Source organism: Oreochromis niloticus, linkage group LG16 (genome assembly GCF_001858045.2).
Source record: "Oreochromis niloticus isolate F11D_XX linkage group LG16, O_niloticus_UMD_NMBU, whole genome shotgun sequence".
In the NCBI taxonomy this organism is placed as follows: domain Eukaryota; kingdom Metazoa; phylum Chordata; class Actinopteri; order Cichliformes; family Cichlidae; genus Oreochromis; species Oreochromis niloticus.
Genome location: NC_031987.2, coordinates 5206603 through 5234375, shown reverse-complemented (window position 1 = coordinate 5234375; position 27773 = coordinate 5206603). Strand labels below are relative to the sequence as shown.

Genomic DNA, 27773 nt, shown 5'->3' with positions numbered 1-27773 from the left:
TCCTTGGTATGAGAGGAAGTCAAAGTACAGAAATGAAATCCAATCACTTCAACTCAACAGGGGCTCTAATTCATCAGCATGCACAGAACCCAAGCTACACTCTTTCAGATTCAGCTTAAATGTGACCACAGGTCTGCAAACTGCTCCGATTGTGGTATGATTACTCATATACTGGATTAAAATATAGGATTTAAGACCGCTGGTCACAACTGGATTCAGAGAACTGACGCTCAGGAAGTCTATTTGTTTATAATTGTTCCAGGAGCCATGGTATACAAAGACATTTCTGCCTACGGACGCTAACTGGATTGAGTGTCTTTTGTAGAAATTCTTCAATGAAAAAAAGCACAGACACCAATAATCCATTTGTTAGGGCAGCAGCAAATGAACAAGTGTCGTCTTCCTTGCTAAGCAGGATTGAACAATCTTAAGATTCTTTTTACTATATATATTCTTTTTACATCATCTGTACGCAGAGCCTTGGGCATCAATTTATCCGATCATAATTACAACACAGCCTTTCTTGTTATTCATTTCTTTTTTAAATGTCTTTTTCTAATCACCATTATTTTGCAATAAATAGCTTCGTTCTCTAGTTTAAGATTTGTTTATGTACCGTCCTTTGTTCCTGTTTTACACTGTTACACCAGAATGTTGCTCAAAAATTGAAAAAACAAAATAAACTTCTACAGAGCACCAGTTTTAGGCCTCCTTCATGATGAAAAATTATATTTTATATATAAATAAAATAAGCTAATTGTTTCTTAAAAAAAAAAAAAAAATCCCACACAAACTTATTTTTAACGTTTTCTATCAATAGAGAGTCAGTGACATGTGACTCAGACTGTAAATTTTCAGACCAAATAAAAATCGTTGCTCACTTCATCCTGCAATAGTGTTCCCCTCAGTTCAGTTACCACGGTAACTTTATATATGACTGTACAGGTTTAGTACCAGAACTAGAATTCAATGCACGTTTTTCAATCACAAGACTGATGTCTGATGTAACCCTCAATCAACAATAACAGAAAAATATATATGTATTTTTTTTTTTATTTTTTTTTTGAGGCTCATATGAGACTTTGCAAATAACATACGCAGAGTTCCTTTCTGGGAGTTAAGTTGATATCACCATTTTGCATCTGTACGTCTCCAGATAAGAAACAAGAAAAACTGCATTACAGAACTGCTAAACTAGGTTTGAAGTAACTAATAACAGCAACATCATTATATACATAAAATCATTTTTTTAACTTTACAATTTTCTAAGAATTCACTGACACATTGGATCAATATCTGCCTCAGCTAACATTGGCCTAGATGACCAATATTTGGCCTATTTGCAAATAAGTCAGTACTTACTGTGGTTGATATTTAGCCATTTTTAAATTTGCGCTGACTACATGTTCAGAGATGGTGTGATATGGATAAGGAACTTAAACCAGATAAACAGCTTTTTTCCTCTTCTTCTTTTCTATTATTTTCTTAACAATAAGACAGAAGTAAACAACAAAGCTAGAAAAAACAAAAACTATAATACAGGCCAAAAATTATGGTGTAGATCCCCCATGTTTATCATGTAATCTTTCTTACTTTAAAGTTTTTAAGTACCTGAAAATTCTTGCCCAACTCAAAATGTAAGTACAACATAACAAGGGACTGAATCTAACAAAGTATTTTTGGATACTAAAAATTATACACCAAATGCAAAGTGACATTTTAGAAAAGAACTGCATAAATCCGGCACTGTATTCTGAAGTACTACCACAACTAATATGCACTCACCAGCCACTTTATTAGGTACACTTTGCCAGTACCTGGTTGGTCCCCCTTTTGCTTTCATAGCTGCCTTAATCGTTCGCGGCACAGATTCGATAAGGTGCTGGAGATTTTGGTCCATGTTGACATGATAGCATCACACCATTGTTGCACATTCATGGTGTCAATCTGCCGTTCCACCAAAGGTGCTCTACTGAATTGAGATCTGGTAAGTGTGGAGGCCATGAATACAATGAACTCATTGTCATTGAGTTCATTGTCAAGAAACCAGTTTGAGATGATCTGAGCTGTGTGCCATGGTGTGTTATCCTGATGAAAACAGCCAACAGAAGATGGGTACACTGTGGTCATGAAGGGATGGACATGGTCAGCAACTCCACTCAGGTAGGCTGTGTTGTTTAAACGATGCTCAGTTTAAGAGAGCAGAAAGGTGCGAAGAAAATATCACACACAACATTGCCCCACCATCAGCCTGAAAGTTTGATACAAGGCAACATCTTTCCAATCTTCTATTGTCCAATGTTGGTGAACCAATATGAACTGTAGCCTCAGTTTCCTATTCTTAGCTGACAGGAAGGGCACCCAGTGTGGTCTTCTTCGGCATCTGTAGCACATCTGCTTCAATGTCTGACATGTCTGCATTCCTTGGTTATAACCTGTGGTTATTTGAGTTACCTTTGCGTTCCTATCAGCCTAAACCCGTCAGAAAATTTGCGTTTGACCGCCAGTATCACCAAGAGAACTCCGACTCACTGGACAGGTTCTCTTTTTCAGGCGACTCTGTCAGCCCCAGAGATGGCTGTGTGGGAAAAACCCAGCACATCTGCAGTTTCTGACATACTCAAAACAGCCTGTACAGCACAAACAAGTACACCACATTCAAAATCACTTCAATCATCTGTCTTCCCGATTCTGATGCTCAGTTTGAACTTTATCAGATCGTCTCGATCTCTTGTTTACATGCCTAAATGCACTGAGCTGGTGCCATGTGACTGGATGATTACACATTTGCATTAAAAAGCAGTTGAACCGGTGTACCTAATAAAGCGGATGGTGAGTGTACAGCTCCAAGTGTTTGTAAGTGAACCTATCCCAGAGATAGGCCAAATCATTTGTTACAGTGACCTATAAATACTGTTTAGTAGAGATGCTTAGTCCGTGTCCCACTTATAGAAAGTGAGTAACACTGCTCGTGCTCCACAGTCTCCATAACAATAATAATGTAAATAAGAGCTGGGAGACCACAGCGTGTTCATTTTGAAACGAGGAGACAAAAATAAACTGAGGGCAGCTCAGCATGGAGGTCCAGAGCAGGACGAGTGAGCTGTCAATGGGGCTGTGACCACGCCCCCTCTTCAGAGACACGTTATTTTTGCTGTTCAAACTTCATTCCGCCTAAAAATTCTGCGGAACATCGTGAAGTCTGTGAATTTCCCCTTGATCGGCCCAGTGAAACACACATGTTCTACTTTATCTACTTAGAAACGGCTATAATCTCCCGTGGGTCCCACCTAACCCAAAAAGCTACACCGGATGCAAACTTATTAAACTCGGTGAGAACCGGTCACGGACACTTGATTAAAGGAGCAGGCGTTATCACAGAGATGTCTGTAACCGCTCACAGAGAACAGGCGACCTCAAACAAACTCTGACATTATCATGCGCAGCTCCAAAAAGTTCCCCCAAACTCACCTTCCTCACGAAGACAGGCATTTTCCTCCCCCTCCTCCTCCTCTCTTCTTACTTGCGTGATTACCGACGACGGGTGGGCCATTGGATCCGCACACAGGAACTTTACCGCCGTTTAAAACTTGCGAGGAGTTACGGCAAATTCAAGTCTTTAAATTTTGCCACTCCCTGTTTGCGGACGCGCATACTGCAACTTAAAACTAAAAGAAACCTTGTAAACGGCCAGAAACACCGAACAGAAATACCTGTAAAAGCTAAAATAAAATAAAAATAAGTCTTAAAAAGTTACAAAAGATGTAAATACTGGAGAAGTTCATCAATTTGTCTTCGCTAAATGGGACCTGACGGTTTCAAGGAAGCCCGGTTCTTAAAGCCACAATGCAGGATGTGAAGTTTTTTTGTTTTTTTATTTTTACTTTAAAAAAAAAAAAAGCATGGTTGCAGGTTCAACGCAGTGGCAGTTAAGTTGGATATAAAATGTCATAAATGTTATTTAAACAATGACATTATTTTTCTTTTAATTTGGCCTTTATTTATTTATTTTTACTTTCATCCGGAGCCCAACCGTGAACAAAACAGTGTTTTCTCCTTTCTTTTTGTTTTTGCATAACACAAAAACATATTTCGGTTTCTCGTATTGCTTTTCTTTGACTTCTTAGAAACTTTTAAAAAAAAGTTTACAGATAACGTTGCAGCTGGGGGTGGCCTTGAAACCGACCGAGTTAGGGACGGTCTCTAAAGAGGCCAGATATAAGATCATAGAAACTCCTCATTTTGTTGCCGTAAAGGTTCCACCTATCACAACGAGGCTTTTCGTTTTTATTTGACTTGTTTCCAGTAACGAAAGTCGTCAAAACCATTTAGTGAAGTCAGAAATGACAGAGTTTCAGGGAATCATGTACTTACAGTCCACTGAAAGTGGAAGTATAAAGCTGAGGCATCACCCCCTAGCGGATAACAGAGAACCTGCAGGCACACAAAATAAATGGCATATGTCTTACAGGTTTATCGAGCTTGCGCTAGATGGAAATCTTTAGTAACTGTTAATGATCTTATCCCTTTTGTTTTTCTGGTGAATACAAACTGTGTCAGTGGTTCATGTCCTGCTGTAGTTTATACCATATACTCTGTATATACTTGCTATCACATCATCAAATTTCAGTCCTTGCCAGGAAATAAAGGTGTTTGTGATCACTGTTGTATCATTATTGTATGTATTTTTAATGCACTTCTGTCAATATCAATTTAAAAGCAACTTATTTTAAGGACCATTACAAATGGCATCAAATAGAAAACAAATTAACAACAATAAGAATGGAAATAAAACTAAGAATGAGAAGCACATCTTCATTTCTTGCACTTTGTTAATAAATACCTACAATCTGCAATCTGTGCTAGGGGACCATGCAGAGAGTTGCTGCACTTTAAAGCCAAAATATGCCATAGCTATTGCTGTATAGCTTCGTCCAATAGCTTGAACTGATTGCTACTATTTGCTGGCACCTAAAAATCCCTGATCCTGTCTTTTTCTTTAACTCTCTGGTCAAAATGCTAAATTACATGAAGAGACATAACTCAGAGACACAGTGAAGATAAACCGCTCCCAGCCAAAGAGGTGCAGCCTCAACTTTGTATCAGCTGTTGTATTTTTCAAAATTTGGTTGTAACTTTCAAATTAAAGTACAATGGAAACAGGATCTGGATATTCTTAGCTTAAAATATGTCATATACTGTACGTATTATGAATAAACAGTAGCGGTTTTAGATACGGGCGACACGGGCGGTTGCCCGGGGCGGCATCGTGGTGGGGGCGGCATCACGGGCATCGGCAAAAAAAAAAAATTAAAAAAAATGCTCGTACTTATGCTGCCCCGACATCAGCCAGCCAGCGCATATTGGGAATGGCATAGGCACCGATCGGTTTTCTATCGCCCATTTGCTGGGCGTCAGGGCGCCCTCCGTTTGCGAGGTGCGCCTGCTGCTTGCGGCACAGGGAGGAGAGGGCGGGGCGGCGGGGGATTCTCTGGCTGGCTGAAGCAGCATCTAATAACCAACTCGCAAAATAAAACAAAATAAAAACAAACCAACAAACACGAAAACACCAGACATCATGATACAGACTTATAATTTGCACCGATGTTTTTTCGAAATTCTATACACGAAAAGTGAGCGCGAGAGCCCTCGGTGCGCCTGCGCGCTGCTGAAGTCAAAGTAAACTTTATTGTCATCTCCGCTACATACAGTCCAGCATATAGAGAGACGAGACGGCGAGGCTCCAGTTACAGCAGTGCAAGTAAACAAACAATAAATATCAGAAGAGAAAGAAAATAAATACACACTTTAGGACTAGGGGTAAAGGGATCAATAACAATTTAAAATTTACAGTTTGATGATTTAAAGTCTCATACACAACCTGTTGAAAGGGGAGGGGCCGGCTGCTTCCAAATACAGCACATTTCCTTCATAATGTTGTAAATCCAAGCCCATTATGTTGTCATGATTTGAATCCTGGGTTGTGTGAAATCCCAGAAATACAAAGTGAATCTGTGAACTAAGGTGTAGGTCTATTAGGTTATGTTGTGGTGATCCTCGGGTTGGGGGATTTGTGTTCATACTGGAGTGCAAAATTAAAACCAATGAAAGATGGTCAAGAAAAGTTCAAAGCCATCAGGTGCTTAGTTTAGAAAAAAGAGAAAAGAAAAGGAGGAGAAAAGAGCAAAAGATGCAGGTAAGTAGAGGTGTCATTGGATAATGGCAGGTCATCCTGAAACAATCAGAATCAGAATACTGTGGCAGACAGAGAAATCTCAACAAAGAAGCTCACAGAGAGATTGAACTTGCTGTTCAACCCCAAGCTGGTAGGAGAAACTCTTTGCTATAATACTTCCCCATACCACACTGTGCTTCAGAGGGTCAATAACTACAAGCCTGAACTCACTCGTGGTACTACATTCTTTCATCAACAATAACTGTCATTGAAATTATACTGCAGCATAAACACAACATTCAAGGTAACAGTTAAAAGTAACGTAAACATAAACAATAAAACAAGAACATCTAAACAGCTGCACATGTCCCAAGGCATGATGGGAGAGAACTAGCTGCTCCCCCAACACGCCACATTACTTTATTAATCCCATAAGGAAATAATGTGGATTACAGTTGCTCCAAGAAGAAATGGTAAAAATAGTAACAGTAACAGACTAAACTCCAAACAATACATTATAATATTAATTAGTCATTGTCAGTTGTTGATTTGTTCTGTTCTCATTGTATGACACATTATAGCCGTTTGCATACAAAAGATTTTTTCCTCATTGCCAACCATGATCCAACCAGTTGAGCTATTAAAATAGACGACCATTTTTAAAGATCATTGTCCTGTTTTACAATTATGATAGGGGCAATACATGGTTTTAGTTATAAATCTTTTTTATTTGCCATTTAGGACATTATACTATTACACTTTGTAGTGGGCGATGTAACATAAGTCCCAGAAAAAGCCCTTTTGAAAATGGTATAGGTTGTGTACTTTAATGACAATATGAATACTGTAAGAGAAGAGAAGCTGAGCATTGGTGCAGCCATGAAGCTGTGTCAGAGGATGTCCACTCATGCTAAAGACTGGTCTGTGCCCAGATTGTTCTCCACAAAAACTTCATGCTTTCCAGTGTCTGACAGTTTTGCATTTTTGATGGTCAACATTGTGTTGGTGTCGCCAACGTCAAAGAACACCCTGAAAGAAGACAGTTGTTATTACTACCAAAACCTGAATAAATTAATTGTCATCTGCTGTGTACATGTCAGTGTAGATGGTCAGCGTCTACATTGAGTCTACCTGTTATCTTCATCAATGTCATCTCCATCTTTGAGCCAGGCAACGACTGGAGGAGGCTGTCTGCTTATTTCAGCCTTGAGTACCACTGTTGTCCCTCTCTTGGGCTTAATGTTATCTGGGTCTTTAGAATTCTTAGCAGGGACTGTGAGAGATTAACTCTGTGAACCATATGATTCCTAACCTGACAATCTGACATGTCGGGTAAAGTTCTCATCAGTGATTATTTAAAAAAATCTTCATGTCATAATCAAGAAAAAAACAACAACTTATAATCATAACCAGATTCAAACATCAAATACAAGTTCTAAATAAAAGTTTATACCTTCCACAGGCAGATCCAGATTTCTTTCCAAATGGATTCTTTATAGTAACGGTGTACTTTCCCAAATCTGCTAGAACTCCATCTCGGACCACAAGTGCCAATACATCAGGGTCTTCAAAAACATAGCAGTACTTGGGACCATCCTTCAGTTCTTTGCCATCCTTGTACCAGACAATGAAAGGGTCTGGGAAAGTGCTAACACTACACTTCAGCTTTGCTGCGCTGCCTTCAACAAGGACCACATCTCTGAGCTCTTGCAGGATCTTAGGAGGGCCTTTCTTTTGCAGCTCTTTAAGTGACCTAGATGAGAAACATAGGCATTTATAACAAGTAATAAGTGTTCAGTGAGTCTAAAAGGTTTGATGGCACAGACTTAATAACTGTTGGGATAGGTACAATCTCTTGAAGGTGTTTATGGTACAATGTAGACTTCATGAGACAAGTCCATCCATCCAGTGAATATGTGGTTGGACTGTGGGTTGTCTTAAGGGGTAAAGAATCCAGCAGACACTGCATCTTAAACATTTCTTATGCCTCAAAACCTCCTCTCTTACCTGTGTCCACAATATAATGCCTAATAATAATATTAATAATAATTAAGTATGCACCTGGGAGGGGGTGCAGTCTCAGCTTTAGACATCTGCAGCGGAAAGAGATAGTAAACACTTATTTAACAATTTCCAAACTAGTCTGACCGGAAATTTCTCTTGCAGCAATTCTTTACAGCTTATTCCCTCTCTTCTTTCCTTGGAGATCCTGTCAAACACACAGCTTCAGATCCACTACACAGTCGGCAAACCTAAGAAATCTGATGCTTTATAAGCAGTAAGTATTGTATCATACAGTCATTCATTCTCCTTTGGGTACTACACATGATGAGATTGATTGAAGATGCACAACATACGTTCCAGAGATATTTTCCCATCCTCATATAGCAATCAAATCAAATACTTGTGAGAATCACTGAAGCAGTTCATAGTTTAGTTATAGTAGAGGGAGTATTCTGGAATATGGATCTTCCCAGGGTGAAAATAAGCGCATAGTTGTTGGTCTTCAGGGTGATGCAGATGGATGGAGTGGTGTAAGGTAATTGGTTATGGATCAGCTGTGATATGTATACCATTTTCAGCATGGTCTTACATGCAGTTTTCAGCCAAGAAGATGGCAAGGTTTCCCCTTATATTTGTCACATTTCCTTTATTGTTCTTAATCTTAACAACTGTCATGCCATTTCCATGCCAGATTCAAATGTTTCACAAATAAAAAGCAGAAGCGGTAACAAATACAGTCACTCAATAAATAAACAATTTGCAAAAGACACACACACACAAAGCAGCCGCAGTCATATAATCAAAATAAAGAAATAGTCATTCTTTTTAACAAACTATAATCTCTGTGAGTCTAGTATCCGTCACGAGGCACTGCAACACATTCCACAAAATACAGCGTAGGATTTGAATACAAAATGTAGAGCGCTCTAGTGTTTCCCCCCCCCAAACTCCTGTCCTCTGCTTACAAACAGCTGTCATTTTATTTAAAAGATGAACAAATAAATTTACTATATATTGCACAGACATTTAGGATTTAATGCAACATTGCATTTCATGCTGCACTTGCATGTTTTCATTCAGGTTTGAAAAAACTCCCTCAGTGACTATACTCTGCATAGGCAAAGGAGCCAAAGAAGACAAGAGCTGCAGAAGGGCAGTATTTATCTAGCAATAGCATTAGACAATAAAGCAGTAGTAAAATAATTTCATAGAATTACCAACTACTTGTCGGTTAATACACATTAAAACAACTCATAATTTTATGTATGAAGCAGCTTTTAAACACCCGAAAAACTGAATCTGTCCACAAATGGATCTAAACTATCATCAGTGTTACACTTTGAGTTAAGTGAGCAAATCTGTGCTTGATATCAGTGCGTATGAAAGCAACAGCATCAAAAATCAAACGTGCTGGTCTGAAAACTCAGTTTACCCCCAAAGGGGAAAACATATATTATAAAAAAGCAAATTAGCCTTTGATGTGCCATAAAATGATAGAATCTGTGTTCAGTTTAGTGCTAGAGCCAATGTGCTGACTCTAAGAGGACAGATTCCAAACAAATGTTCGGAATATTATTATATTGTTTCTCTGAAAATAAAGCAGTTACAGAGCCTTCTCATTAACATTCTTGTTATGACAAACAATGGCCTGGTTTTCAGTATTTACTGTATATATTATATTTAAAACATATACTTAGATCTGCATATTTATGGATATCCATACTTAAATATATCTTTCATAGACAACTTTTTCTGGCATGCCCCACTTGAGAAAGTTTGCATTTCAGTTATTTCAACTTCAATGAAATAAATGAGTGAGTAGATGCACAGTTGTATCTGCAAACTCTTGCATTTTCTTCGTAAATAATATTGAATTAACTTAGTTTCACTCCATATTTTATAGAGCCTCCTGCAGTGGCTCTGTGCCCCAGCGTTGGGGCCTGCCCCACATTTTGAGAACCACTAGATTTTCTAAAGGTTTTACTTTCTGTGATCTGATGTTTATTATGGTCTGCAGGGGCTCATATGATGAATTTATGCTTGGATTAGTGCTTATGGTGTCTTGCATGCTTGTATAGCATGGAAACATATAATTGAGGCTATACATAATTTATGTTCAGCTTAATGCTAATTATAACTATTTTAAGTGTTTATTTATATTAAACAAAGGTTTTGCCAGTTAAGCCTGCATTTCTTTAAAAACAATGAAGCAAACTGCTTTCTCAAAGCAGTAGCTGTTGGCAATTAAAAACACTAAAATAAGGACTAATACAGTCAGTAACGTCTATTATTTAATTTTTATTTTTTGCTGATTAATGCTCTTTAAGGGCACTTTGGGGAACCCGAATACCCCGGTGGGTTTCTAAAATGCTTCAGTTTCCCTTTAATCCCCTGAATTTTTTCAGATGTGATTAAGTGTTTTTGATCTTAGGAAAACTTCATTACAGATGTTTAAAGTTGTTTTGTAAAACTCAGATATGAGTATCTCTTCGTGGCTTAGGTATCTCGCTGCGGTTTGAGTGGAAGATTTTACTTGAAGCCAATGACATCTTATCTGTGGTGAAGAAACGAATGCCTATTTGCCCTGCAAAACTGTCCACATTATCACTGGGAGGAAAACAGTTTTATATGGAAGCTCAAAGATGACAACGGAATAAGAAATTTAAAAAGTAAATTCTGCTTTTGAGAATGAGATCATCATTACCGTGCTGTCTAAGAACACAAGGAAAGGGGAAAATGCAGACAAGTTCCTATTCTAATAGCCCTTGTAGAGAAGCCACCAGTTTCCTCTTAACTCAGTACATATTTTTAAAAACAAACAAACAAACAAACAAAAACTTTCTGGAACTGCTACAATCTTTAAAATCACTGAAGTGCCAACAGCACAATGATACCACTACAATTCCTTAAACTAGTTTGTGGGTTTGGAGAGTGACTTTTGTTTAAATCAAGGACAGAATTAGACATAATTCAGTGCATTTACAACCCTCTCTCCTTATCTTGGCTTTCATTAATGCTGTTTTGTCAAAGCTGCAGACATCGCTGCGTTACACACAAGGCATTGTTCAGCATCTGTGCCCTGATACACTGCACTGTGGCCTTTCTGAGACATGACTGACACTCCGAACTCATTTTTCAACATCCAGGGTTAATGTTACGTATATTTTACCCATCACCCATCCATTTTCTTAACTACTTATTTTGGGCTGTGGGAAGAAACATCTGTAGGGGTACCCGGAGAAACCCCAAGTAGGCTCAGGCAGAACACACAGTCCACATAGAATGATGGCAGATTCAGACTAAGAACCTTGTTGCTGTGAAGCAACCATGCTAACCACAGCTCCACCTTGCCAGTCATTTTTCTTACCCCGAAACTAAACTTAACCAGAAAATTCAGCCATCCCTCTTCTTAACTGCTTATCCAACTTGGGTTTGTGGAACACACTCTCACATCTACTACTGTAGCAAATTTAAAATAGCCAAGGCAACCCATGCAGGAACATGGCGAAGATGAGAATTTCACAGAGAAAGTCAAAGACAAGGAAGTTTGAACCTTCTTGCTGTGAGGTGACAGTGCTACCCACTGCACCACCACACCCAAAACAAATCAGCAAGTGGAAAAAAAAAGCAAAACCATGTAGTAAACACGAGTTGACTACAAGTTTCAATCTGACGTGAACCTGGGTCTCCTACCACTGCAACACCTCCATCCTAATACCTAATATCTCTGAAACACAACTGCTACCTCTCTGTGGCCAATACCATCCCTGCCTCTGTGCAACAGAGAGATGCTGGCAGCATCTGACAAAAACAGCATTATCTGATGCAATGGGATGATAGCGCATTAAAAATTCTGGTCAGGAAACATTAGAATATCAAACTATAGACTACTATTTTAGATGTGCTCCAGTGACAAAGGTATCAGTTGTTTCAATATGTACTTTTAATTGTGTGGATTATCCCTTATTTTAAAGTTGTGCTAAGAGCTTTTCGCTGAGGAATTAAATGAGCTTTTCTACTAAATTATGGCCGGTTACCACACTGTATTTGTTTTTCCTCTCTTTACAATGTTCAGCCAACAGTAAGAAAGGAATTAATTCAAAAATGTTTGCAAAGTTACAAACCTTGAGGTACTAGCTTGAAGAGAACATCCTGCCCTGTATGAACAAGGTTAACGGTATACAAAATGCAGTCAGGCTCTTTCACAGAGTTCCTTAATGCATTAGATTCTCTTTTAGAACCAGATAAGAAATAGAAATTATGTTTCTGTAGATCACAGCCATTGCTGGTTTTGTGAGTTTTTCTTCTTCTGATCAAGTTCAAGTCAGACCTGGAGGGACTACCTCACTGTAGCCTCAAGTTTTATCTCGCTTGGAGGATGTTTGCCCCCCATTCCCACCATGAAGTCCTGCCAAAATGGTGTGTGGAAGTTCTTTTCACTAGGTGACAGGTGCAGTGGGTGATACTGGCACATTCGGTGTGGCAGGGCTAGTGGGGGTTTGTGGCGAGCTCTGGTAAGACCGCAGGAGAACTTTGTGCTTGGTTGCCACCTCTGCTCGCCTGCGCTGCTGGTCAGCCAAGAATTCCTTGAGACGGGTGGTTGTAAAGGTAAGAGTCTGCCTACGAAGGCGCATCAAGTAGGCATCTTGAAGCCAGGAGTTGCTGAAGCAGTCCTTGATGGATGGACGGGCCCTGTTGAGGATGACAAGGAGCCAAATATTACAAATTGGCAATACTTTCAAAGTACGGCAAAAATGAGAAGAATCCATTATTCAGCTTACCAGGGGTAGCTACAGAGGATCTTTTTAAGAAACAGAGAGGCACTTTGGGACACATTCTGGTAAAGTTTAGAGAGGTCAAACTTTGCTGCCTGGATTCTGGCTTCAGTCTCCTGAGGATCATTATCCATGAAAGCCGACCTGCCGCTCAACCTGAAAAATCAGGAGGAAGATTTCATAGTATCAAAAGAAATATATAATAGAATAATACCTAAAAAGGCTTGAAATTATAAATACAAATGTAGCAGACCATTCTTAATCATAAGCCTGATCTTATATAAAGAACACAAATATATTTCTATTTAAAGAGGACTCAGAGGGTGGAAGCTGTGAAAGCAATACTCACATGATGAAAGTAAGCACGCCTACACTCCAGATGTCAGCTGGAGGGCCCACAACATCCCCTTTCAACATCTCTGGAGCTGCAAGAAAAAAGGACAAATTCACAGCCTTTATTATCTGTGTACACGATGTACAAAGAGCTTTCATTTATCACTTTGACTTAGATTTTCTTTTGTGTGTGTTATAATTTCCTTCCTGATAAATGGCCACAGTTAAGATTACATAATGTACACAAAGGTTGTTTCTCTATCCACAATGCCCAAGATAACTATAATATATCCAAAGAAAGTCCATATTTAAATGTACAGTCGTTCTTCTTTAACTGTGTTGGTTTAAAACCATCAGTTATTCAATACATATATATTCAGTAGTATAATCAAAGGCTCTCTTATAGATGAAAAACAATTCCAAGGACCCTCTCGTAGCTCCAACATAAATCAACTTGTATGGTCAGTTTCACTTGACATTGTCAACGGACTCAAATATTTCACACTGCTTTCAAGCAAGCTAGTTGGCTAAAACTGTAAGTTAACTAATGCTGCTGTAGGGGCAGCTCGTTAAACACTGAGAAAATGAATTATCTCATGACAAATTGATTATCTGTTGGCCCAAAGACAACATGGGTGGAATGGGTGGAAAGGCCACACTTGTATAGCCACTACCTTTACTGAAGTTCATTATAGTAAAAAAAGTGGGTCAAATTACTGATTTATAACCATTTATGTACATCCTGCTATCGGTACATACCAAATTTTCTCTGTATGAAGTTAGCAAACTTTGGCTTACATGCTCATTAAAATTAAAAAGAACAGCATTCATTCTGTAATATGCTGAAGATGTTCAGGTGAAAATAAATTCAATATTTGCTCCCTATCACCTCTGTTTTAGTCTTCATCCACTTATAACTAAAATATCTATCTTTTAAACTCTTGACTGCTCTTCTGTGTTGAGCAATTAGACAGAAACTGTCATGATTGGTGGTTCTCCGCTCTATTTGATTTCAATTACATTTTAATTATATAGTACCAAATCACAGCAGCAGTTGCTTCAAGGCAGTTTCATGGTTTTGAGCCTTGTAAGTTGAACTCTAATAAAGGAATTTATTATTATCAGATTTTCTATAGTTATTATTGTCATCATTGTATCATTTCCATTGGACTGTTAAAAAAACAAAAACCCTTACACATGTACTCCAGTGTTCCAACAGGAGGACTGAATTGCTTCAGGAAGAGAGGGTTGTATGTCTGGGCACTGCCAAAGTCAATGATCTTGATGACATTCATATAGGTGACAATGATATTGTCCGGCTTGATGTCCAGGTGGAGGATGCGTCGAGCGTGGAGGTAGTCCAAACCTTGGAGGATCTGCACGACATAGGTTACCACGTCGTCCTCCGAGTAACGGAATCTAAGAGACATGATTAAACAGCTTGTTAACCACTCCAAGTAGAACAGTTTAGGGCACTCGTTTATGGATGGTGCTAAAAATGTCCTATCAAATCATACCTATCTATAAGGCTGTAGAGCAGCTCCTTCCCACTGCAGTACTCAGAGATAAGCACCAGGTAGCGTGGTGTGACATAGGCTTCGTGTAGAGCCATGATCCTTTCGTGATGAAGCGACTTGAGAATGTCATATTCCTGCAGCACTGCCTGCTTGCTGTCAGCCTCATATGGAACAATCTTAGCCATGAAAAGGTTGCCTGTGGCGTTCTCCCGACATTCACGGATCACACCAAACCGACCTCTGCATGAGAAAGAAATGATATAAACTTCCAATGGAAAAGCACAGAACATTCTCTATGTCTATTATAAATAGCTACTAATTCAGACCTTAAATGAAATGTTTGCTCACATTTGAAACTTTTGTCCCTGTTTAATTGTGTTTGCTTACTTGGTTCCTTATCTTAATGCTAGTTTTGCAAGTATATTACCGTTCTGTTTTACAACACTCATCACCTTGCTTTCTCATCCATGAATGTATACGGTTTCTGTGGAACTCCCTGACGCAGAGATCCCTCTCCAGGCTTCCCCAGTGGGGTCCTACGTCCTGATGGTGTGATCCGTCCTGATGGAGTGATCCGTCCAGATGGGGTAGTGTGGGTGTCCCCTCCTTGCAACACGGGTGTCAAGCTCTGCACCACCACCACAGGTGGGGAGATGGTTGCGGGAGTGACTGAAGGGGTGGTAGTTGTTGGGGTGGAAGTAGTTTGGGAAGGTGGAGTAGCACGAGCAGTAGCAGCTGGCACATACATTGGTACAGATGAAATAGGCTTCCCTATGACAGGCGCAGGTGGTGGTACAGGGGAGGGAGGTTTGTTGGTCAACTGGGGGACAGTATGTACTGGACTCTGAGGTTTGGGTGGAACAACAGGCGGCGGTGTCAGCTTTGTCTGGGGTTTGCTCACACTGATGCTAATAGAGCTCTTGGCTTTGGCTGGCGTGGCTTGGGCAGTTGTTGTGGTCTTAGCAGGAGCCTGCTCCGCTGGGGCAGTACTAACAGCAGGACTGATGGTTACTGGAGAGGCAGATTTAACCAAAGATGGAGCAGGAGCTGATGTTGATGGAGGGGCAAGTTGGGCATTCGTCACTGTTGTGGATTTACTGGGAGCAAGTTTCATGGGAGGCACTTTCATGGATGACATCATCACAGCAGGGGGAGGAGGAGAAGTTGCAGGAACAGTCTTCACCACTACTGTGGCACTGGATTTAGCTGGTTCTATGAAAAACAAGAAAAGGCAGGAGGCTGCTCAAAGACTTGATTTTATGCATTAATGCAACAAATACAACACAGAGGTTTGTTTTACCTCAAGTGGAGTTGAATAATTTATCATATATATTATTCCATCAAAAAGAAAATTATACACATAAAAATATAACCTTCTATAGTGAGCTGAGCACAACAACAACAAAAGGTACAAAGGTAAATCTTTCAGCCTTTAAATTTCTTTAATTATTTCATTGACAAGTGCATATAAAACAATTTAAAGTTTTCTGTAAATACCTGAGGGATCCATGCTCAAGACCTTTGAGAGGTTGCTGTAGGGGCCCTGGCCAGCTTTGTTGACACATGCCACCCTGAATCTGAAGGAGCCCCCTGCTGGTAAGTCAGTCACATTGTAATAACAGTCTGCTATCCCAGTGGCCACAATCAGCCAGTTGGTCTCACCTGAAGACAGATGTGGAAGGAATATTCAGATCACTTGCTTAAAGTAGCAATATGAAGTTAAATACTCCCTGTGACCGAGGTTTTTTGTCTTTATTTAATTTAATTTAAAAAGACATGCTCAAGAGTTAAACACAAGTACACCTAAAACACATTAGTGTGTCTCCTTATGATACTTGATCAAGTTTCCTTAGCTTAAAGCCTATATACCCTAATCAGCTATGAAAGTCACCTTCCAAAATTAAATACATTGCAACCAAATAGATATATGCAGTGTCTGGGATTCTAGTTGCAATGCCAGATCTCTTGTCCCATGAAATATATATGCAATGTGTTTTTCTTTGTTTGAGACCCAAGTTTGGTCAGAGTAGCCCTTTCAAAACCTCAGTTTTAGGTTTTGAAAGGGTTACTTAGGATAAGCCTAATAAATCTAACAATGGATGTACAGCAGTATTCATCTAGATTACAGAATTATTGCAAACACAGACCCTCTGCTCGCCTCTCCAGAGAGTATGTGCAGGGGGCCATTGTGTCTGAAGGCCTCCACAGAACCAGTGCAGTGTTGTTGTACTTCTGAGGAATCTCTGGGGTCCCAGGACGGTTGGGCAGGCCTGTAAAACAAATATATTAGTATTACTAGTAATACTGTTGGGATGAAGTAAATGTACTTCTTCAAAGACTCAAACAATGTCTCATTTCTTACGTGCAAGAGATATTGTGCAAGAGCTTGATACTGAGGCCAGCGGGTTCGTAGCCACACATTCATAGACTCCTGCGTCCTTTTTGGTGGTCTGCATGATCATCAGCAGCTGCCGGCCATCAGGGCAAGCAATCATATTCATCCTGGCATCAATCTCTATGGGCTTCTTATCTGAGAAAGAACACATGAACAGGGAGGGAATTTCATTATAAGATGTGAAGGTGAATATTTGTTTCCTTTTTCTTACCTACCCTTTTCTTACTTGCCCCGTGTCTGGTTGTGAATTTGAGCCCATTTCTGCTGTTTAAGGATACCACTCTAAAGAAATTGATACCGGTATAACAACTCATTCAAAGAATAATCTCAGCTGTTTTACCTACAGCAACATTTATGTTCACTGTATGTAGCATCTGTAATTACATCATATTTGCATCAATATGCAACATAATATGTCTCTGCACTCATGAATGTTAGAACGATTTTGCAAATTACTGCAAACTGCAAACAAAATGATTCTAATCACATGCACATGTAATACCCTCACTAAGACACTAGTATTTATTCACATTAAAGATCCTCACCTTTCATCCAGGTAATGTGTGGGTGGGGACTTCCAGCTGGCAAACAGCTGAGTGTCACTGGATCTCCCTCCAGCAGCACATGATCTCTCAGTTTGATATGGAATACTGGAGGGAAATCTGGCAGTTGAAGACAATTACAATAATTAATCACATAAACACTGTATGATTAAAGACAAAACTAACAATCATCATTATGAAGTAATTTTTTTAACAATCTGAAATTGAGCATATCTGAGGACTCAGCAAATACATTTCTGTACATGCCATTGGCAAATGACCTGTATAAAACCCTATTTACATCGTAATGTTACTTTAAAATATAACATGTCTCAAGATAATTATTAACTGTATAACTGTAGCATGTCTGTGGTTGTTGTAGCCTCTGCAAGCTGCTTTACAACCCACTACCACCTTGTTATTTTAATACTGTTTTTGACTTATTTGTTGCAAGTGATGGTTGCATTTTTCTGTAATGGGGTCTTGCTGCTGCTTTTTGTGCCTGAGGCTTCCCTGCCTGACTGAAATACACATTTTTCTAAGCAACTATATTTTAGTCAGGAAAAATATATTTCTTAATAACAAGCATTTTGACCAAGCAGGTGGAAACTGTCACATTATAAAGTACCGCAATTGCACGGTGACAATAATGTCACAGATCCACTCTATGCTGGTGATGTTTGGTTTTATTTCTGGTCTGATAATGAAAATGAAGTTGATGCTGGCTGTAGCTTCATATTTAATGGATACATATGGAAGAGGTCTTCCTATTGAAATAAAAAGGCGATTCAAGGCCCATACATCGGGGCGATCGTGGCTCAAGAGTTGGCAGTTCATCTTGTAATCGGAAGGTTGCTGATTCGAGCCCCGGCTCCGACAGTCTCGGTCGTTGTGTCCTTGGGCAAGACACTTCACTCATTGCCTACTGGTGGTGGTCAGATGCCAGTGTCGGGCAGCCTTGCCTTTGTCAGTGCGCCCCAGGGCAGCTGTGGCTACAATGTAGCTTGCCATCACCAGTGTGTGAATGTGTGTGTGAATGGGTGGATGACTGAATGTAGTGTAAAGCGCTTTGGGGTCCATAGGGACTAGGTAAAGTGCTATACAAATACAGGCCATTTACCATAGTAAATGTCATCATTGCCTTACCCAAATACTTTATTTACACTCAAATATAACTTGCCAGAAGCCAGTTTGGAGTATTGGCGTGAACGTAAGGAACTATTATCTCTGGAGATTGCTGTGGGTATGTCAGGCTGTGATACTGTCTTATCTCGCCTCCCTCTAGTCAGGCCCCATCGATCCCAGCGAGATCTGCGCTCAGCCTCCAAGCCTGCTACAAGAAAAGGAATAAGAAAGAAAAGCTTCATAAACAACATTAATCTTAAAAAAGTACAACAGATAGTCCCCTGGTTAAATATTGATTTAAAATGGAAAGGTAACTGGCCATACCCTTTGCTGTGTCTGATTTTAGGCTGGACATGGACTCTAGAGACTCGGTTGAGGCGCCATTAGTGGCCTGAGATGCTAGCTGGTTCTGAGGAACCTTCGTTGCACGGCTCTCTGATGTTGAACGACGAAGCATGGAAAGAATGGGTGTCCTCTTGGGTTCTTTTTCTTCTGATGCTCTTCTCTCCTCTGAGTAGCTGCGGATTCTTGTAGAGATCCCAGCAACTGTTGATTCAATTTTCCTGCGCATTGCCAACACTGGTGATTCATTTGGTTTCTTAATCTCTTTTTCATCATTTTCCACCAACCTGTCAGCTCCCCCATCCATTCTTGACATCTCGACTTCTTTCTTTTCCTGAGATCCTCTTCGACCAAGTGTCCAAGAAAGCCTACGTCTTGAGGCAAGAGAATCATCTTCCTTCATCATTTCCTCTTTGCGCTCTGTTGATGGAGTCCTCTTCAAGCGCATTGAGAGCCTTCTCATAAAGCCTTGGTCCTTTTGAGCTTCACGAAGATCCTGGACTGACTTTGACTTCTCCTCAAGTCTTCTTGGTTTTAATTCTAAAGGTGCACCAGTTGGCCCAGGTCTGTATATCTCTTCGCCTTTCTCTGTAGAATCTGAAGTAGCTTGTAATCCATCATCTTGCTTTGAGCGTGACAGAAACTTCAGACTTCTGGTGAGAGAAGATTCACGCTTTTTAAAGCGTGCCTCAAAGACCTCTTCAGAAGTGATATCCTGTAGGTCTGCTCCTGCTGAAAGCCCTTCTTGGGCTGAAGAATGTGTAACAGTCTTGGGTGGACTGGGTTCTTTTGTTATCATTTCTGGTGATGCTACTCTGGAATATACAGCAGGGTGCTCAGTGGTTGAAATGGTGGCTGGCTTTGGTGGTCCAGGTATTTCAGAGCTGGCAGGGGAAGATATACCAGTTGATACTGGGGATGATGAAATCGTTGGAGTAACAACAGGTGTAGAAGGGCCTAGCGGTGGCTCACTGAGTGGCTGAAGTGTGGGGACCATCATAGTCTGCATAATACTGGCATATGCTGAAGTCCTTCCATCTGGCAGAACAACTCGAGCAGGAAGCGAGGGTGTTACATACGTTGAAACAACTTTTCCTGGGGAAATGGAATATTCTTGTGTTGGTCTCAGCATAAATGAGCTTGTGGTTATTGTCACCTCAGAAGATTTCTCAGGAATAGTTTCTTTCTCTTCTACATGTTCTATAGCAACCTTTACGTTTTCCTTAGCGTTTGATTCAGTGACAGTATCAACTCTTTCCTCTTCTTCTTTCGTTAACTCTTCCTTTTCTTCATGGTTCTTTTCTACCTCTTCTTCCTCTTCCATTTTCTCTTCTAACATAGGGCTTTGGACCATAGAAGGAGGTGTAGGAGCTCTCTGACCTACAGACTCTGATTCCATCATTGGTTCTTCTGAAATACTCATGTCCTTCTCTGAGAATCCACTGGTGCTTGATCTCTCATCAAAATTACTATCTGTGGTCAGCCCTTCCATCTTTTCACTTATAGTCTCATCTGGTTTTATCTCTTTTTCCATAAACGATTCCTCACTCTCAGTTTTGGTTGGACTTTCCTGCAAAACCGACTCTGGTGTTGGCGGTTTTGGTGAAGGCTCCCTGGGAGTAACTGGGCGGGAGTCTAGCTTGGTTTGCTCTGTTAGAGATGACATAGATATAGCTTCCTTGAGCCTTCTCTCTTCTATCTGTGCCAAGGGAATCTCCAGAGGAGCTCCTGAACGGCGGTGTAAAGGTATGGGTTCTGAATCCCCCTGACTGAAAGAAGTGCTTTTGCGCAAAACTTTTGGTTTAGGAACTTCATCCCTTGGGAAATCACTGGATGCGGCTCTTGTTAGTGGAGGTGGGCCCAAACGGACCGTACGAGAATACCGATCTGAGGACACTGCACGTTTTTCATCTCCCATTCCTAATGTTTCTAACAGAGGTCCTCTCAGTCCACTCATCTTGTTGTCCACAGAGCCACCACGAAGCAGTCGTTGCCTCATCAGCTCCAGTTTGAGAGCATAGTCTTCTTGACTCATCTTGGCAGTTCCTGGGCTGGTGCTCCTTTTTGGTAGTTCCATAGAGACAGCTTTCTTCAGAACTCTTCTGCCATCATCTTGACTTCCTTCTCCAGGTGCTTCTGGTGTAATCCGAAGCATCAATGCACTATCAGCTGAGCCACCACGCCTTAGCTCTCCTCTTCGTCGTCCACCTTCTGGTTTGTCTGACTCCATGCTTGAACCCCGTCTCAGTGGTTTTCTAGATAGCTCTGATTTTTGGGGCAATTCAGCAGGTGATTCTTCCTCATCTGAAGAACCCTTTTCATTGGGTTGTGATGATCTTTTCCTCAGGCGGCCTTTGCCTCCTACTTCAAGTCCGTCTTTATCTATTTCTTTAGGATCACACTCCATTGTCTCCTGGCCTTGAACAGAAGACCCAGACCAGTTATTTGCTCCGTTCTGCTTCCCTGCCTCCTGCTCATTGGTCTGAATGTCATTCAGTGACATCCTTGATCCAGAGAAGTCCATGTTAAGTGGCATTGGAATAAAGGGTAGTTCATCAATGTCCTCATCAGAATCAGAAGAAGATGATGGCGGTGGCGAACCCTCTTTAAGGTGCCTGGGAATTGCGATGGAAACATGGCTGGAGGAATCATTTAGCAAGTCGGGTATGGATCTCATGACCATTTTTGATTTATAGCTGATCAGAGAACGCTAAAAAAAGGAAAATGTGACAAAATAAGTACCACAATGTCACCTTTTCAACATGCAGTATTTAAGAACTACAGCTCAGCTCACCTGCCACCTCCTGCGAGATACAAATTTCTTTAAGGCCTCTGTACTTATGGCCTTCCCCTTACTAAGGGTCTGTACAATAAATGGACATAAAATTTAAAACAAATAAATGAGAAATGGGACTTTACTAAGAATTGCCAAATGGATATCACTTATTCATACCTTGAACCAGGGGTGTCTGAGACATTCCTGGGTGTCTGGTCGTCTAAAATGATAAAACAAATATGAAAACTGAAAATAAATAAATCTGCATAAATAAATAAATAAGTATCAGACAGAATTCTGGAAATACTGAAACAAAAATCTTTTACTTTTACAAAAATATTAAAAAATATTAAATTCAGGCTCAGTATAGTGAACAAAACTAATATGTAATGACAAATCTTTATACTTCCGATTATCAACTCAGTGTTGTTGACTTGGATGTGATTGTTTTCATAAATTATTATATTTGATGTATGATATTCGATGATACATAATAACTAATCACAGTTATCCAGCAAGTCAGGATTTTACTGTGGTTGACACATAACTGTTTACAAGTATTGAAACCTGGACTAAAAGAGATACAGCGGTGTTACTCACAGTCTGTCAGCCACCAGCAGCTTTATGATGAACCCTTTAGCTTCTCGGCAAAGATCGGCAAACATGCTCTCCTCAAAAGCCACGTTATAGTTTCTGATGTTCAGTACAGAGCTGCGATCATTCTCGCCAGCAAATGGAGATACACCGGTCAGACTGACAAGAGAAATAATAGCATTTAATAATAACAAACTTAATAAGAAACTTAGATGTAGTCCTGACCAACACACTGAAAAAGGTTTTTAGCATTATGGAAAATTAAAACTAATAAAAAATATGCTTACCACAGATATGCTATTACTCCAACAGGCCTAGAAAAGTAAAGAAAAAACAACTGTGATGAATCATCCAAAACTGCTAAACTGTTGCCATCGACATACACAGAAAGTCCCAGTAGGAAATTAAATTCAGAGTTCTCCCAGGATCTCATAAATGTGAAGCAAAAATTTAAAAATTCCTTCACAAATAGTGATTTAGTTGTTGCAGGATGGCAACAAAATGATATAGGGAATTGGCAACTTTGTTTTTTAAATTTACTGTTTTAAACAAAATATAGGGTTCAAAAGCAAAGCAGAGTTGGGGTTTTATATAGAAAATAAAACTAGAATAAAACCAGCTGGCAACCTGTTGAGCGTAGTCCGCTGTTGCAAGAAGATGCGTCACAGACAAGTTGCACTCATCAGTACAGGCAGTCTCAGATCAACTGAAATGTGTTGGCAATGTGTCTATTTTTTTAAAACTAGATAGCTGCTATTTGCAAACCTTTGGCCATCTGTTTGAGAGTGATATCATTTAGCATGAGTCGGACTGTGATTGCTTGGAGACAGGTTGCTACCCACCAGGACAGATATAAGTGGTTGACCAGAGACTGAGGGTGTTGCACGTTCAGCCTCTGGGCGACCAGCGGGTCACTGCAACTAATTGCAACTGGGTTTCAACAAAAAATAAATACATAACAAATCAGTGCAATCATCGGGCTACCTCTGATTTTCACTAGTCACATGGAAGGTGGTTTTCTATTTTTAGTGTAGTGTGACTGAGTCATACCATATATCTGTTGCTTTTGACACGGGGCTCTGATTGACAATTTCTGGTGCAACAAATTCTGGTGTGCCATATTTGCAGTATTGAGCTTCATCAGGTGTGATCTCCACGGCATTGCCAAAATCACAGAGTCGGATTTGATCACCATGGGGGTCCGCAGTGAGGATGTTTTCAGGCTGATGAGAGAATTAGGAAATAATATCTAACCATTGTCTGCTATGAAAGTGCAACTGATATGATCATTTAAAAAAAACCTTTTGACACAGAAGACGATGAAAGAGTACAATGAGGACTCTTATGTATCTACCTTGATGTCCAGGTGTATGATGTTCAAATGATGAAGGTAGTCCAAGCCTTCAAGAAGTTGTCTAATACATGAACGAACCTGATGATCCAAAAACAAAAACAAAAAAGATTTTTTTGATCAGATAATAAGAAAATACAGATAAATGAAGTATTTATTTAGTGAAAAATTGGGATCCTTACATCAGACTCCATTACTGTAGATTTTCTTGTAAATCTGTCAAGCAGCTCCTCATGGCATCTTTAACGATCAGTTAAGGCATTTCTTTTTGTTAAATTAAATGCACTTTGCAACAAATGATTTATTATGTTATAACGCATTCAATATTAAAATGAGTCTTTAACATAAACCTGGTATATTATACTGCCTTCACTTTTGACTCTCTTCTAAAGGCTAACTGAGTACGCAGCATCAGAAGGTTTGTTTTATGACTGCTTTAAAATACGGATACATTTCAGTGACTATGACAACAGCATTCTTCTTCTCAAAAGCATCATGAAAGTAAAGCACTCTCTCGTGGTCCAGCTTGGAAAGCAGCTTCATCTCTCTCAGAGCGGATGTCTTCTTCTTGGCCCGCGTGGAGATAAACTTTGCAGCGTACTCCATCTTGTCTGCCTTCTGAGTCACACGTTTCACATAGGAAAATGCACCTCTGGAGAAACAGTTTGTCAGTTTCATTATTTCTTAATAGGTGAAAAAAAAAGACTGTCAAGTAACAGTGCACTTCAGCTGTGGGATCTTTTCTTAAAACCGATTTACCTTCCAATTTCCTTGTGGATGTCATAGTAATCAGTCAGTCGGCGCATTTTCCTTAGAATAGTTTCCTCATCGTCCATGGGATCTTCTTTACTTTTAGCTACAGAAAAGATAAAAGATTAAATGAGTTCCATCAATTTGTTCATTCATGAGCCTTTGATAGCTCAGACAGACAGACTGGCCTCTTACCTTCATGAATGGTGAGTTCAGCTTTACAGGATACAGATCCGGCTAAGTTCCTTGCAGTGCAGGTGTAAACCCCGGAGTCTTCTGGACAAGCATTTAGGACCACCAGGGAGCATTCATTATCATCGTACACAAACGTGTAATGACTGCTCTCTGACAGCAGGATATCATTCTGAAAGCAAATATGTTTTAAATAAGTTTTACAGCGGGTCGTCTTGCATTTGCTAAAAACTCCTTAAAAACTCTTATGGTTATTTCCCATTTCACTACTTTAGTTAACAGCACAGAGAAACCAGTAAAGAATAATTAGTCATGCAGGGCCATTGCATTAAACACTATAATGGATGGAAACCTTGAACCACAAGATGTCAGGGATGGGTTTGCCCTCCACGACCACAGCAAAGCGAGGGGTATCCCCAGCACAAACATCCAAATCTTCCATAATGGTCTCAAATGTTGGTGGAGCTGTAATGACAGTATAAAGTTAAATCAATTTTGAGGCAATTATTTGCAGTTATTTTGTACTTAGTCTCCAAATATGTCCATCACTGGAATTCTGAAAGCAGATGTCACAGATGATCTGACTGAGAAACTGAGAGACTACGCATGCTGATACGGTAGAGATCTGGAATCACAGGAGATCCACCCTAAAGTACACTTCATCCTCCTTTTTGACACTAGTGCAGATCATTATCATGTTGTAGACCTGATGCATTAACACCAGTGAATAAATTCATAAGGAAAGGGTTTATTGAGGTCATGGAAAACCAGAGTGGTCAGAGCCCAGAGTCATTTTTCCAGTGACTTCTTGTCAAACACAGAGTAACCATGTCATAATAATACACTGTTTTTCCATTTATTTTACTGAGACCATGAATAAAATTAGCATCATGTGGTATAAATGATACTTGAAACTAGTTATTAAAAACATAAACTTTTAAGGGAGTCATAGTCACAATCAGACGTCTTTTTGAAACAGTCGCCCCCTGCTGGCCATTAGAGAGACTGCATTTCCACAAAAGCTTTGCTTTTAAACCCAGAGACTATGTTCATAATTTATATGCACACAGTCTACCTGAAATCTATACCTGCCATCTCCACAATGAATTTGCAGCTGTCACTGCCATACTTATTGGAGGTCACAAACTCCATCTCTCCGACGTCAGCGCTCTTCACTTTCAGCAGCTTCAGCGTGTGCTGGTCGTCATCTGGCATTGTCATCTCATACAGGCCTGGCTTGTTGGCCAGGACCACTCCTCTCCTGGGAACAAAAGCATTTTCAATCAAGTCAGATACTTATAGGAAGGAGGGCGGCAGTGTCACTGAGTCAGGACATAATAATAGACTTTTTTAACTGCTCTGGAATCCTGGATAATCACTGGGAATAAAGCAGCTGCCTCTGTGCACACTGTCATACTGTATTTATGCTTCCCAGTAACAGTACATATATCCTGTAATGTACTAAGTCAGAAAGGGGACAAACGGCACTAGATTTTCTCATGTGAGAGGAATATGTTTGAATTTTTTTTTCTTTAGTGAAATTAAAATAAAACTCATTCATTTCCTTGAGTTCATCTTTTTCTAAAAACAACAAAATGAAGTGTATTGACAGAAACTAACCTTTTCCAGATGACTGAAGCATTAACATGATTGAGAGTCATCGAGATAGTGACCGACTGGTTTTCCATCACATATACAGTTTCTGGCTTATCGATAATCACTGGAGCCTCCTGCAGATAAGGACCTAAAGACATAAACCACAGAGGTAATATTTCACAAATTTGTACTGGATGGATGGCTGGATGGATGGATGGATGGATGGATGGACGGATGGATGATCTACAAAGTCAAACCTACCTCTGTCCAGGAGCTGCACTGGGTCAGTAGCTGGCGAGGGCTTGCTGAAAGCCTTGGAGGTGATGGTGAGTACCCTGAAAGCATAGCGCACACCTTTGGAGAGTGTTGTGATGGTGTAAGTTGTCTCCTTCAGGCCTGAAGCTATGATGATCCACTGAATGGAGCCTAAGGCTTGCTGTTGGATGGCGTACATCAAAGAGCTGGGATCTGGAAGGAAAAAAAAGGCTTTTGATTCAAACTGCTCTGGGTCAGTGATTCCTTTTTATATCTCACAGTATATGAAGTAAAGTACAACATGTAAAAACTGGAGCACCTTGCAGTATGTCAGTATGTTATTTTTAGCATTTATTGTTGATGTTTTTTCATAATGAAATCTGCTGCTTGCTTCAGTGTCCCAGCACTGAATTTTCTGCACATGAAACTCAAGCTGAACATTTCTGCTGTAAAACCAGAGATGAGTAAGTCTTACCCAGAAATGAAAGAACACATCACACTCACAGCCTGGTCATTTGTCAAACATTTTTTTTCTTTCATTTTGACACATTTGGGACTACAATTTACAAAATGAATATTGTGAAAACATAAACTTAAATAATAAAATAAATCAGTAAAATCATTAAGTAAAAAATAGCTTAGCTTAATAGCTTATCCCACATAACCTTTTCCATTCTCCTATTTTAAATCTATTTTTATGTTTTATGATTTTGTAAACTGCCTGTTTTTATGCCTGCTTTGTTCTGCTGTGTACAGTGTCCTTGAGTGTTCTGAAAGGCACTTTTAAATAAAATGTATTATTATCATTATCATTATTATTATTATTATTATTATTATTAAGACTGAAAACTAGCAAATGAGACCATAAACACATCACGTAAATCTTATACTGAGGTCATAAAACAGAGAAACTGAGAAATGGGATAATTTGCTCATAGTCTTTTAGACCAGCAGCCCCCAACCTTTTTTGCTCCACAGAAAATTTATGTCCGACAATATTTTCATGGACCAGCCTTTAAGGTGTCGCAGATAAATACAACAAAATAAGTCC

The 27773-nt window shown here is 39.8% G+C and overlaps 2 protein-coding genes across 6 annotated transcripts in view; both read right to left on the bottom strand.

The window, feature by feature from the left end:
* Positions 1–7065: 7065 nt before the first annotated feature.
* spegnb (SPEG neighbor) lies at positions 7066–8553 on the bottom strand. The gene is given in 5 exon segments (XM_019352486.1): positions 7066–7204; positions 7307–7462; positions 7629–7928; positions 8237–8268; positions 8533–8553. Coding segments are annotated over 5 exon segments (648 nt in total).
* Positions 8554–8805: 252 nt separating this feature from the next.
* The window catches only part of spegb (striated muscle enriched protein kinase b), a 39547-nt gene continuing 20579 nt past the window's right edge, over positions 8806–27773 (bottom strand). For 4 of the 5 annotated variants that reach the window (XM_019353356.2, XM_019353358.2, XM_025903907.1 and 1 more), the window contains exons 16-41: positions 26729–26935; positions 26492–26615; positions 25960–26132; positions 25224–25336; positions 24875–25043; positions 24689–24785; positions 24381–24581; positions 24112–24169; positions 23933–24010; positions 23629–23801; positions 22866–22892; positions 22585–22737; positions 22162–22204; positions 22003–22071; positions 19191–21918; positions 18922–19074; positions 17745–17861; positions 17167–17334; positions 16952–17074; positions 16302–16466; positions 15257–16016; positions 14805–15044; positions 14483–14706; positions 13304–13379; positions 12961–13110; positions 8806–12871 (exon numbers count right to left, since the gene is read on the bottom strand). In XM_019353356.2, the coding sequence (XP_019208901.1) occupies positions 12619–12871; positions 12961–13110; positions 13304–13379; positions 14483–14706; positions 14805–15044; positions 15257–16016; positions 16302–16466; positions 16952–17074; positions 17167–17334; positions 17745–17861; positions 18922–19074; positions 19191–21918; positions 22003–22071; positions 22162–22204; positions 22585–22737; positions 22866–22892; positions 23629–23801; positions 23933–24010; positions 24112–24169; positions 24381–24581; positions 24689–24785; positions 24875–25043; positions 25224–25336; positions 25960–26132; positions 26492–26615; positions 26729–26935 (6842 nt within the window). In that variant the 3' untranslated portion in view covers positions 8806–12618. The remainder of the gene's footprint in view (positions 12872–12960; positions 13111–13303; positions 13380–14482; positions 14707–14804; positions 15045–15256; positions 16017–16301; positions 16467–16951; positions 17075–17166; positions 17335–17744; positions 17862–18921; positions 19075–19190; positions 21919–22002; positions 22072–22161; positions 22205–22584; positions 22738–22865; positions 22893–23628; positions 23802–23932; positions 24011–24111; positions 24170–24380; positions 24582–24688; positions 24786–24874; positions 25044–25223; positions 25337–25959; positions 26133–26491; positions 26616–26728; positions 26936–27773) is intronic. The other variant, XM_019353357.2, reaches the window with a different exon arrangement.